Source organism: Anabrus simplex, chromosome 8 (genome assembly GCF_040414725.1).
Source record: "Anabrus simplex isolate iqAnaSimp1 chromosome 8, ASM4041472v1, whole genome shotgun sequence".
In the NCBI taxonomy this organism is placed as follows: Eukaryota; Metazoa; Arthropoda; class Insecta; order Orthoptera; family Tettigoniidae; genus Anabrus; species Anabrus simplex.
The window spans coordinates 165,656,208-165,670,104 of NC_090272.1; the positions used below are offsets into that span (position 1 = coordinate 165,656,208).

Consider the following 13,897-nt stretch of genomic DNA (forward strand, 5'->3'; position numbering starts at 1 on the left):
TTTATAGCGAGAAGGTTATCATCTCTCTACTAGCACTTGAAGTATGTTTTCATCAAATGTATAGTATGGTTAAGTTAGGAGAGGTGACAGTGTTTGAATAAAAAACTGATACGTTTGCCACAAAATCCGATTGATCATCTTCGGTATGGTACAGTTTTCTCACTGTGCATTTGTGAGCTCTCTCGTCGACATTCGAAGGCGATGTTCTCGTAAAGAAAATTCAAAATGAAAGAGGATAACACATTTTCATAATAAATACGTAAATAACATGCCTGATAGCAGTTGTTAACTCATTAAAAATAAAGGCTGAAGTAAATGATTTCTTAATTTTAATGTTATATACTGAAATTAAGTAAGTGCAGTATGTGATACACCGACGGGGATATTGACCCGAGTTGCAGGGTTTCCTTCACTGGAAAGCTCAGGATCCGTGGTGGATTTATGAGGGTGTGATGCTGGTCTATCATTCACTGGGAGTGTCTTGGTGTCAGGTGCCTAGTACATACCGTAGACTCTCGGCCGTCAGGATACTGAATTAGGGCGTAATCGATGATTACCATCTAGGAGGGTAACTTCTTCAACCAGTGGGTCAAATTTAGATTGACGATTGAAGCGACAGAGTAGTACAGTTCCAGGTTTCAGTAGTCATGTAGGAGTGGAGTAGCCATTGCTGCTGTGTCGTGGGTGGGAAAACATGCGCTCATGAGGAGTAGCATTTGTGGCGGTGGAGAGTAGAGACCAAATGGCGTGACACGCTTATTGAAGTATGGATTCCCACTCGGTGATTGACAAACTTTTATCCTTAAGCGTAAGTTGAGCTGTTCTCCAGATTATCCCATTAAATCGTTCAACCTGGCCGTTACCCTGTGGGTTGTAGGGTGTAGTGCAGCTGGTGGTCACTCCAAACAAAGTGAGAAAGTTCTTGAGATGGTGAGACATAAATAATGAGACTTGATCCATATGAATGTAGGATGGGGCTCCAAATACACTGAAAAGCTGAGTTAGGCAGGAGATGACAGTTGAGGCACTCGTGTCGCGACAAGCGAAGGCAAAGGGGAAATGAGAAAATTCGTCAATTACGGTGAGAATGTAGTGATTTTGAGTCTTAGTAGGCAACGGTTCCTTGAAGTCCAGATTTAAATGTTCAAAAGGGACTGTAGCCTTGATAAGAGAGCCTTGATGGCTGAAAAACTGAGGGTTTACCTCAGCGCATGTCCCGCATGCACATGTGACACACCGGATATCTTCTATTAAGAAGGGAAGATTTTGAATTCATATCCAGTGACCAGTTCTTGTGATGCTTGGGTGACAAAGAGATTGATGAAGAGACAGTAGCTTTTCATAGTCTGTATTGTGATTGATGGAACCAACTCTCGAGAGGGCACCAGCAGCTTAGTTATGGTTGCCTGGTCGATATACTATGTCATATGAATAAGGGGATAATTCCAAATGCCAGCGCATTATCTTCTCATTCCTTATTTTTCCAGAATGTTTTGAATCAAAAATGAAAGTTTCGGAGCGTTGGTCTGTGATAAGGTGGAAGTGACGGTCCATGAGGAAGTTCCTCCATTTACGAATGGCTTCCACAACGTCATAGGCTTCCTTTTCAATTCCTGAATGTTTGCGCTCAGAACCTGAGAGTGTTCAAGAAAAAAAATGCAACAGGGCATTTATTTTGGGAGAGGGTAGCAGCAATAGCAGAATCGGATGCATCAGTCTCGACTGTGAAATGGGCAGTGTTGTCTATGCTACCAAGTACAACATTTTCTATAGCAGACTTGATATCTTCAAAAGCTTCAACACCAGTGCCAGACAGAGGTAGTGAGGTACGGCACAGAGGTTGAATACATTTCGAGAAGTTTGACATTAAGGGTGAATAATGCGAGAAAATGCCAAGCACTCTCCTAAGAGATTGGTGGTCACATGGAATAGGATAGTGTATGAGCGGGTTCAGTAGATCAGGATCAGGCCTAATAGTCTTGTTACTGATTGTGTATCCCAAGAGTCTGATGCATTTTTGCGAGAAATAGCTTTTCTCAGAGTTGATTATTAGATTATACTTGATGGCCGTTTTAAGGAACTTATCAAGTTTCCCATCATGTTCATCTTGGTTTGTTCCACATACTGTGATATCATCCATGTAAGTCTAGATAACCTTAAGACCTTCAACATGAATGATCTCATCATTTACTCTCTGGCATGCTACTGCTACATTTGTCACACCAAATGGTATTCTGGTGAACTGGAACAATTTTCCACAAGCCTCGAAAGCAGTAAAGTGGCGATCGTGCTCGGGGATGGATACCTGATGGTAAGCACTACGTAAATCGGTAGTACTGAAAACTTCATATCTTGACACCTGTGTAATTATATCATTGATTTGTGCCAGTGGGTAGGATTCCAAAAGGGTGAACTTATTAATAGTCTGAGAATAATCAACTACCATGCGATGTTTGTGATTAGTTGTCGATACATGTACCTGTGCTCTCCAAGGGAAAATACTACTCTCAATTACACCCTCCTTCAGTAGTTTTTCAATTTCAACTGCAATGAATTTTGAATCACTATCAGAATAGCAATGAAATTTAACAGCTATAGGTTTACAACCAGGTGGTAAGTTAGAAAATAGTACAGCAGGCTTAACTTTGGCTGCTGCTAGTCCACAAACCTCTGAAGTCAAACTGGACAGAGGAGTGCATCTTCATTAAGTCACAACCAATTATCAGATCACAGCAGAGGTTAGGCAGGATTGACAGTACTATTTTGGAATAATGGTGTTCACATATTTTAATATCTATGGTACTTTGACCAATGATTTTTGCTTTATATATGGTAGAAGCAAGACCCACTTCTACAGAGGTAGGATTAATTTTTAAATTCAGTTCTCAAGCTAAAGCTCAGGTATCTACCAGAGCCAAGCATGCCCGAAATAGAATGTCTGTTAATTATCACGTCAGTCTTAACCTTAGATATTTGAGAAGATATGGAGCACGACGTGATCATTGACAATGGTGCAGTTTGTTTTAATTTGCTAGGTTTAACCGAGGTAGACCTACAATTGTATCCCAGTGTCCAAGTTTTCCACAGAAATTGCAAACAGAATCTTTGGCAGGGCATCTGCTCCTGGGATGCCTATGTAAACCACAAAAGCTGCATTTAGAGGGCAATGTTGCTGCTGCAGAATCAGGAGGAAGGATATTCTCCTCAACTGGAGAGTGATTATTTACTTTTCGACACATGTTATCTGTATCACCAATTGTGTTAATTGAGGGCGAAGCATTGTCATATAGGTGAAAGTGCAATTGGGCCTTTTCTAAAGAACATGCCTGAGTGTAAGCATCCAAAAGGGTAAGCGTTGAGTTCTCTAACAAGTGTTGGTGAATAACAGGATTTGATTATCCTCTAATTAGTGCATCTCGTATGCAGTCATCACAATTAGTTTCAGCAGTCACAGCTTTAAATTGACAATCTCTACTGAGAATTCTTAGCGATTCTAGATGGCGGTCAACTGATTTATTGGGTTGTTGCCGCCGAGTAGAGTTGATGTCTAGTGAATATTTTGTTTATCATCTTGACATATAAGGTCTTAAGGATAGATATTGTGTCATTATAAATGGCAACAGCTTACGTGTTTGTAGATGACAGGAGAGATATAGTTTATTAGCAGATGGGGCTTTTGCTCTTTTGTAATTATTCTTAGGAAGTTTTGGAACGTTTGGGACCAGTGATTCCACTGAGTTGTGGCATCCGGATCCAAGTCGAATATAGCTGGCTTCAGGTGGTGATCCATGAGATTTGTTTAATAAATTGTTAAAAATTAGAAATGACTATTTACCTTTAAGTAGGTTTTATTAAACAAATCTCAGCATATACTGTAGGTATGAGACTCTGTGTTATGTAATAAGTGAATTAGGTTAACAATAAGTCAAAGAGCATTACATATATATCCAAAGAGTTCTAGTATGCTATGTTCCATATAACTAAGTTCCGTAGAAGTTTTTTTATCATCACAATGGGTTCTTTGTCTCTGAAAAAAATTAAATCTCAATTTTCTCTTCACTTACTGAAGAATCTCAGTCTATCCCAAATCATTTGTGAATATAGCCATTATTGCAAGCCGTCCACTTCATGACCGTATCGATGAGTACAATCAGCCATTATGTTTCAAATCTGTCAACAGATACCAATAAAATTAATACTCAATAGAGTGATTTCTCATCTCCTAGCTCATTCATCACAAGTCCAAAATGACATTAGTTCTGCCTTAATTCGTTAATCTGCTTGACTTGCTAATCTTATTCTTTACATCATGGTTTGGATCAACAAATCTCACATTGAGTAATTAATTGATTGATTAATTCCTTAACCTGACATTCCTATGTTCATTAATTTACTGAATTACCCATTAGCTAGTTCATTAATGATTTAGTCATCAACTATCAATTCATTGAAGTATTTCAATTTAAGTTCATTAGCCTACTAATTCCTCTAGTTAAATAGCTTAAATCATGGGCTTATAAATTCATGATAACAACTAACAAAATCTTCTGTAGTAACTTAACTTGTTATACTTGTTATTATTACCATTGCAATTTTATTCTATCACTTGACTTGTTACCATAATTTTATCTGGTTTGGTTTGGTTTGGTTTGGTTTGGTTTGGTTTGGTTTGGTTTGGCTTGTTCAAACGTCCTATACCGTACCATTGGTTTTGCCTGATTAAATATGTACAGGATAACTATCACAAAATAATTAAGGTACTGGTAACTTCTCTTATCAAATAAATCTCTCCATTTCTAAAATATGCCTATCCAACGCTGGACAAACTTGACAGCTAAGCAATAAATCGCACATCATTTCAGAAAATGACATAGAAGAATACTTTATAAGAAATCTCACAACATTAACCTGTAAATCACACATAAAATAAGAATAACTAACTACATATTGACTGGCTGCAGCGTTTTGTCTTTTAATTTAATATTAATTTTTAAGTCGTGATTGTTAGATCTTCTGCAACAGATCACATCTGAATTGATGATGGTAATCATTTCTAAATCTCTCTTGCAACTCAATAGTTGTGACTGGTATTTTGGATGCCTCTTCTCCATAAATCATTAACAATCAAACCATCAGCCTACAATGATACACATCAGGACATAATGTAAAAAAATCCTAGTTTTAATGAAATCGTGGCAACATCCATCGTACTCTAACATGTAGCCACAATATCATGGGCTCACTTCCTAACTACATGCAAATAGGTTCATCTAACCTCCTGTACAGTTCCAACGATGTGTTCCTATCCTAAAATTCCACAAAATGAGCATATCACATCACTATAAGTGGTTACTCATGTACATCATGGAATAATTATGTCGTCATTAGAACTGCTTAAATTCTCAAACTCATACTTTTATTCCCGAAGAATTTTTCTTCTTCACATTTTAAGTTGCCATGCTATTATCATCATCATCATCATCTGTTTACCCTCCAGGTTCGGTTTTTCCCTCGGACTCAGCAAGGGATACCACCTCTACCGCCTCAAGGGCAGTGTCCTGGAGCTTCAGACTCTTGGTCGGGGGATACAACTGGGGAGAATGACCAGTACCTCGCCCAGGTGGCCTCACCTGCTATGCTGAACAGGGGCCTTGCGGGGGATGGGGAAGATGGGAAGGGATAGACAAGGAAGAGGGAAGGAAGCGGCCGTGGCCTTAAGTTAGGTACCATCCCGGCATTTGCCTGGAGGAGAAGTGGGAAACCATGGAAAACCACTTCCAGGATGGCTGAGGTGGGAATCGAACCCACCTCTACTCAGTTGACCTCCCGAGGCTGAGTGGACCCCATTCCAGCCCTGTACCACTTTTCAAATTTCGTGGCAGAGCCGGGAATCGAACCCGGACCTCCGGGGGTGGCAGCTAATCACGCTAACCACTACACCACAGAGGCGGACTGCCATGCTATTAACTAAGGAAAATTCAAGAAGACTGATGCCTCATGGTCAATATACATCTTGGTTCAGCACTGTTACCATGATTGAATTAGTAAAATCCACTAAATATCACAATTCTCAAATATCACCTCATTTAGCATTAGGGATTATTATTATTATTATTTTTATTATTATTATTATTATTATTATTATTATTTATTTGTTCGTATCGGCGTATTAAGGACCACATTATTTCAGCTGTCTTCTCTGGGCTTTGATCTTTGCCCAGTGCTCCTTCATTCATTGTTGATGTTGCTCTTTTCTTTCTTCCGTCCACGTCTTTTCCGTCTTCAACTTTGGCCTTTCTTGAAAACACCGGTGGTCTTTTAGTTTCCTCCTAAGTGAGTTGCGATCTTGTATATCTTCATAAGTGATCCCCATCTCCTGTAGGTCCCTTTCCACCTCCTTGAACCAAGTTGGCTGGGTCTTCTTAACTTTAAAATAGGTCAAGATATGGTTCGATAATCACGTGGGTTTCATTCTCAGTAAGTGGCCATAAAATGCAATTCTCATTCTCCGCATGACATCATAGATCTTCTGGACATGAGTATACAGCTCACAGTTATGCTGACATCTATATTCTCTTTGTCTTTAATTGGGCCAAGAATTTTCCTTAAGATCTTTCTCTCTTTAATTTCCAATTTTTCCATCAGGCCTTTCTTGTTCATAGCAAGGCATTCCGCTGCATACAAAGCCTCTGGTCTTATAACAGTGCAATAATGTCTGAGTTTTTCTTTCTGACTTTTAAATTTATTGTAATCTCTTTTAATATCAAGAATCAACCACCGATGTCATAATTCTTAAGCAATTGTCATGTTTTTATACTTAAATATTAACACAAATATTATTATAATAGTACACTACATTTTAGATTGTAATAATTGTTTAACCATCTCCAATCCATTTTACAAGACATAATTACTTTTTAACAGTATTGATAAGTCATTTCCAATCAGGTACCTGACCTATTCCTAAGGTAAGGTTTTATGTTTACAATTTTGATAAGGACAAAGTCCTAAGATTGTATTGTATTGAATAGGTGGGTAAAGAAAAACATACTAGTGTTATTTAATACAAATACTTTCAATACGGATCCAAAAATGAAATTTATCACATGTAACCTCCATGCATGTCAGTGCAGGCTCCCCAGAATCTGAAGGCCTGAATGCTTTGCTCAAGGCGAAGGTGGATTGGGTACCACCTGGGGAATAGCTTCTGCTGAACTTTCTTCCATGCTTTAGACAGTTGAAAAACTGTAGATTGGGGGTCAGTGATATTTCACACTGACCAAAATACTACCAAGGTTGTAAACCTTGGAGAGCCTCACTATGTTTTCTGGCTAAGAGCAGGCATTTCCTCTACTCTAACTAGGTATGGATTATGATGATGATGATGATGATGATGATGATGATGATGATGATGATGATGATGATGATGATGATTATTATTATTATTATTATTAGTATTATTATTATTATATTCATGGGAGATCGTGGATAGAAATCATCTTAACAGAAGTCTGTGGTAACATGGAACACATAGAATCATTTGATACTTAATTGGAGCTACTACACAACCCTGCTGGAAATTTTGAAATAGAGAGATACTATCTACAGACTCTCTAATGTACTAGAAATTTACCTCTAAAGAAAAGAAAAAGATGCAAGAACAGTTTACAAATCTGTGAAATAAAATATAGCTGTCTACTTATAGTTGATGTCCTAATTTCAGCATGTGCAATTTGTTGTCTCCTCTTCTCCTCAGAATGTCCCCTTCAGACGAAGGCATGACGTATCATTTAGTGGTCCCTTTCCATTCTGCAGATGATGACAAACTCACAAGTCTCATTACATGTCTTTAGTTGACACGTTGAATTACTGTCTGGATGATTTTCCAAGGAAAAATTGTACACCTGAAACTGATAAATGAATTAGGATCTCCTCTTGACATGTTGAATAAAGTTCACATTTTTAGAGAGGAGACTCAACTTGCTTAGATGACGTAAAGATTGTGAGTGAGATTACGAATGTACTACCTTCTACCAATGTTAGCTATGAGCTAACGTCTCAAGTAGAAGTAAGATGTGATTAATTAGTGAAGACGTCATTCAGAATGTTCCAGATAAATAATTATTCACACATAAAAATGCAGAAATTGTACCATAAATATGCATGCGCCACACACACATGGTTAAATTCTTGACTCAATCAACTGTGGAGTCTTCTTTTTTGTTTTATGGCTGGTGGATGAAAACAAGATCACAGGTGTGCGGTAAACTTGATCGACTGTCGGGCTGTGCAAAGCACTCCTAGTGGCAGATATTTGACATGCACGGATTGAATTGAAGTCACTCGCCAACTGTGTTGGGGGCAGTACATATATAAGAAAACATAAAGGTTCAATAATACTGCAGTAGAGAACCCCACTTTTAATCATTACAGGATCTGTTAATGCTTCATATACTCTAATCTTTTAAGTTATGTTTTCTACAGATGTAGCCACGCAGTCAATCTACCAAGTTTATTCAGGCTACCGAACATGTGGCTACGTGGTTTGGGTAATGTAGCTAACAGTTTGCATTTGGGAGATAATGGGTTTGAACCCCACTGTTGGTAGCCCTGAAGATGGTTGTCTGTGGTTTCCCATTTCAAAAGAAATTTCTTCTTTTTAGACCATTAGCCCTCATTTTTGTCAGTAGTCTCCCATGATCTACCCTATCAAAAGCCTTGCATAGGTCAATAGCGATACAGTCCAAAATGTAAAACATCAACTATATTGTCCTAGAATCCTGCAAGTTGAGCCTCACTGGAATAACCTTTCCTAAACCTGAACTCTCTTCTATCAAACCAGTTAGTAATTTTGCAAACTTGTGTGATATCATCAGAAACAATGCTTTCCCAGAGCATACATGCTACATACATCAAGCTGACTGGCCTGTAATTATCCACTTATGTTTAACACCCTTTCCTTTGTACACTGGCAACTCTCCATTAATTTAGCATGGCTCCTTCAGCCAAACAGTAAACAAGTAATTCAGATATGTTACTACATCACAACCTATTGCCTTTAGTTTCAAACATCATAACCTTTGTTTTTTTCTCATTGAGATGTTCTTTTTATTTGAACTTTCTAACTTCAGCATTACTTTCTTAAGATGTTCTTGAGATGTACTTATTGCTCATGTACAATATGTGAAAGTTTGACTACAATGTTTCTCTAATTCAGATAAATTAATTTTAATTCATTCACTTACTCTAATACTTTTTATTGTCTTTTCCTTACAGGACTACTGTTGCTCTTTGGTGTGAGAACTGCCTCAAAATAGCAGGTCCAATTTGTATGGCTGTCCATGAAACTTCGTATTTGGGACAAGGTATTAAACATCTGACACGCAAAGTGGAATCTTCTTTGGGTACTGCCAAACAAATTTTGGCTGAACATGCATTACTGTTTGAGACTCATATTGATAATCTTTTGATGATGCAGGAAGCCTGCACTGTTACATTGGCAACGAAAGTTGAAGAGAAGATCAACAAATATGCCCAATCTCTAACACAGATTCAGAATCAGATGGATTCTCTCTGTTTGCAACTTAATGACAAGGAACCTGCTGCATTGGTTGAGATATTCCATAAAGCAGAAAAGCAATGTAAGCAGGTTAAAGAAAATAACAAACTCATGTCCCAGCAACTTAATTTTCTGAATAATATTCGTAATTGCTCCATATCTGTACAGTGCCCCGAGAACAAACAAACAAAAAGAGAGTCGATATCCATTACATTCAAACTCCATGAATTACCTAAGGACCATGAAGTGGTAATGACATACGTGTTACACCAAATGCTTCAGAGAAAAATTTCAAAACGTAATATTCCTGAGCCTCAAGTCCCTTCACAGATACCGAACACTAACTGGCACCAAGTCCGAGGACGACGAGAGAAGAGGAACTCCCTTTCTGGTAACTCAAGAGCTTCTAGCCAAGACTCTTTAGTTGCTCTGCCATCTTCACGAGCATTGTCTGTCGACTCTCGCCCAGTTGCAAGTCCAAGTGGTGGTATTGCTCAGACCACAATAAAGTGCTTCTTCGATCTTACAGTGAACGATAGACGACTGGGTCGAGTGATAATTCAATTACGACCCGATGTGGCGCCTAAGATGTGTTCAAACTTTGTGGCTCTGTGTGTAGGACATAAGGGATATGGCTACAAGGGCAGCAAGATTTTCAAAGTCCAAAATAATGATCACATAATAGGGGGTGATTTTGAAAAAAATGATGGTTCAGGTGGACATTCCATTTACAAAAAGGAACGTTTTTTCTTAGCAGACAAATGTGGACTAAAGGACGAGTTAGGTGCCATTCGCATGCGAGGCATGGGAATGGATGAGTCAACTGGATTAGGTCTAATTGGATCGCAATTTCACATTTGGGTACGTAAGCGATTTTTTCGCCCGTATCCCCGTACCCTGGTCATCGGCAAAGTGGTGGAGGGTCTTGAGTTATGCCAGGAGATCTCCCGTATGAAGTCAGTAAAAACGAAAAATGGAAGCGTTCTTCTTCTTGACAATGTTGTAATAAATGAATGTGGGAAATTATGAAGTGGTGGTGTGCTCTGTTTAAGAATATGTAAATAACCATTCATGCTGTGCAGTTAATGTTGTTTACTTTTTAAGACATGGGTGTGAGAATGCACACAGGAGAGTAATATATTAGTGATAAGGAGCTGATATACTATTTTTTTTAAATTTTTGGATCATTTTATGCAGGGAGAGGAGAAAAGAACTGAAAATTGAAAATGCTGAAGAAGGTATTGGTTTTCCTAACACAGAAAAAGGTCTGGATACCCTTTTGAGCACTTTTCAATTTTAAAGTAATTTACATGGTATTTATGACTTTAAACTGAAATGCATGCAAATTGCTTTCTCTTTTAAGCACAGCTCAAACCATACTGACTGAATAATGGACCATATGCCTTGTGTTATTTGACAATCGCATGTTATATACATTGAATGTTTCATCATAGGGCATGGCCTTCGTGATGCTTGGTTCCACTGACAGCAGAGGGAGTGCTTTATGTAGCTTTCTTCAAGTCAGCTATTATCATTTCAAGATACGGTACTTTTTTTTAAATAAGGCAGCAAAGTTTACAAAATTTACATTTTGACACAAAACATTTCTAGTTTTCTGAGTCAGAGAATTGAATTAAAAAGGTCGCAACTCGACATCTTATGACGCTAAGGAGTAGAAAACTTTTTCCTCATTTCTGGTGATGCTTTCTGAGAAACCTGTGACTTTAAGGCTTCTAGTAGCCTCTTGATGAAGTGTACAGTAGTTAATTTTTTTTAGTAGGTAATTAAATGTAAAAAATCTGAATGATGATAATATCTATAATGGTCTTCAGTTCCTAAGGTATATAATTACAAAGTTAAATATGGTTCTGTTGAACTCAACTAGAATGTGAAGTTTTATTTCACATTGGATTCTTATGTATTACCTATTTTTTCTCCCTTGCAAACACAATTTTTAAAAATATTGATACGTTCTTGAATCATGTACAAGAATTCTGTCAAAGCCGCAAAAAAAGTTATACTGCATGTATGTATACAGCGTGATTCATCCGCCCCTTCCAATGTAGTTTTATGCAACCCTGAATATTCATTCTGCCCTGAAAACATTGCCCTGCCAGTATGCTCAGACAACACAACCAGATATCTTGATATTTACCGCCTCACCATGATAGGACGCCATAATGTTATACTCGTATTAGACACTAAGGCATGTGTGTGCCTTCTAGATCATATGAATCTTACACGCTGGCAAAACACTAAATTGATATTGTGACTGCAGTAAACCTAAAACTTGCTATAAGCTGCCCATTGAGCCATACAGAACCGTAGTGTAGTTGGTAAAGTCGTGGTGGAGCTGGAGTGCATGTCAGGTGGGAGGTTCGAGTCCGGGCTGAAGATTACAAATTTTTGAAATAAGTTCAATACCTGCCTCATGCAATTGTGTGTGAATGAATGTGTTTGTGGCCCTAAGAAGGGCCAATTAGTTAGCAGGTCGGACACAGCTGCCCTGATAATGTTTTATCACAGTAAATGCTTGATGTGATGACCATTTTGGTTTATGCTTATTCAGGCCCGGTGTCCAATAGATCGTCTTGTGCACTGAAGCATTCCAGGTGTAATTGCTCATCAGGCATCCGTGATGAGTTGCCGGAGCTGGTCGGGGTTTTCCGGCACTTGAGTGTAAATGATGTTCTTCAAATGTCCCCACAAGAAGAAGTCTAACAGCGTTAAATCCAGTGATCTGGCGGACCAAGAAACTGGGCCTCCTCATTCTATCACGTGGTTACGAATGGGCAAAGTCGAATGTGGTGGAGCTCCATCTTGTTGCAACCACATCATCAAACAATCGTGCAAGGGCACATCCTCCAGCAGCAGTGGGAGTTCCTAATGCAGAAAGTGCAGGCAGCGTGGGCTCGTCCAATGGCCCTCAAAGAAATAAGGTCCAATCAGGCAATCTCCCAAGATTCCACACCAAACATTCACTCCTCATCATATTTGGCGGGCTGCCTGTCGTACCCAGTGAGGATTGTCCAGACTCCAATAGTGCATGTTGTGGCAATTGACGTTCCCATTATTGTGGAAGCGCGATTCATCCAAGAACAAGAAATGCAATGCGATAGCTGCATCATTGTCCAGCCTTCCTAATAGCCCCTGACAGAACTGTATTCGAGCTTCGAAATCCCGCCCATGGAGCTCGTGGTGCAGCTCAAGATTGAGTGAAATTTATGTTTATGCAGTATTCTCCAGATGGACACTGGCTAATGTTCACCTGTCATGCAGTCGCCTTTGAACTGATGTGTGGATTATTACGAGCTGCCTCCAGAACGGCCTCTTCTGTCTCACCTGATGTAACGGGCCTATCGTGGACTGGTGGCTGTTTGGAAATCACACCTGTTGCCCTTAGGCATCTTTCAACACAGCGAAATGTCGTAGCAGCCGGATGTCGCCTGTCGGGATAATGCCTTGCACACGTTTTGTCTAGCTTCCCCATAAATGACGAGCATGTCAACGCATTCCTCTGTGGAAAACATGCCGAATTACAGCAGAGATTACAGTACATTCAGGCCTTAACCAGTGGAGTATGCGCATGGCATGAGATGAATAACATTGTCATTCTACTGTGTGAATGTGGCAAACGTGGGCCTGTGTTTACATATTCAAACATCATACCAATTCAAAAATATTTGAACGATGCAGGATTCGAACCGCCGCTGGCACATTCCGTCGATTGCTAGGCGGATACCTAACCACATCTGCTACGCTACACTGCTGGAGACATGCTGGTAGTACAACAGGAGAAGAGTACATACGCCATTCGGTTCGGTGTTTAAGACATTAATTACTGCACTGTTACCTAGTTCTATGCACTGATTCTTCTCTTCGTTGCACCCGGTCACGAGGCACAACACATTAACTTAGTTACATGGTAAAAGGACGTTGCTACATGATTTCAAGGCGTCATGTTTTGTGAACGGATGATATAACATTTTGCTAGGGTTCAGAATTGTGTGAAAAATGTGCTCACTGAACATTAGTACCATACAGTATGCCTGCAGGGGAATAGCATCCCCATAACCATGTGAACGTTAGTTGGGCTGCAGCATATGGTATTGGAAGGGGCTGCTGAATCACACTGTATATAAGGGAGCATTTAAAGACCTTAGCATACACAATATCAATTTTTCTTTATACTGATTATTTTGATTTGAGAAAATATAAATCTTATTTTTCAAAGAGAGAGATGGTAGTAATAACTCTTGTTTTAAGGGATAAAACATTAATATTTATTAGTCCCTTAAAACAGTTCTCTCCCTTCAAAGAGTGTGCATGATGTTGGAT

General features: G+C 39.0%; 1 protein-coding gene across 1 annotated transcript in view; it reads left to right on the top strand.

Moving 5' to 3' along the window:
- The window catches only part of LOC136879244 (uncharacterized), a 43,676-nt gene extending 32,295 nt beyond the window's left edge, over positions 1 to 11,381 (top strand). Inside the window, exon 3 of the mRNA XM_067153051.2 lies at positions 9,277 to 11,381. Coding sequence (XP_067009152.2) covers positions 9,277 to 10,588 — 1,312 coding nt within the window. The 3' untranslated portion in view covers positions 10,589 to 11,381. The remainder of the gene's footprint in view (positions 1 to 9,276) is intronic.
- Positions 11,382 to 13,897: the final 2,516 nt, after the last annotated feature.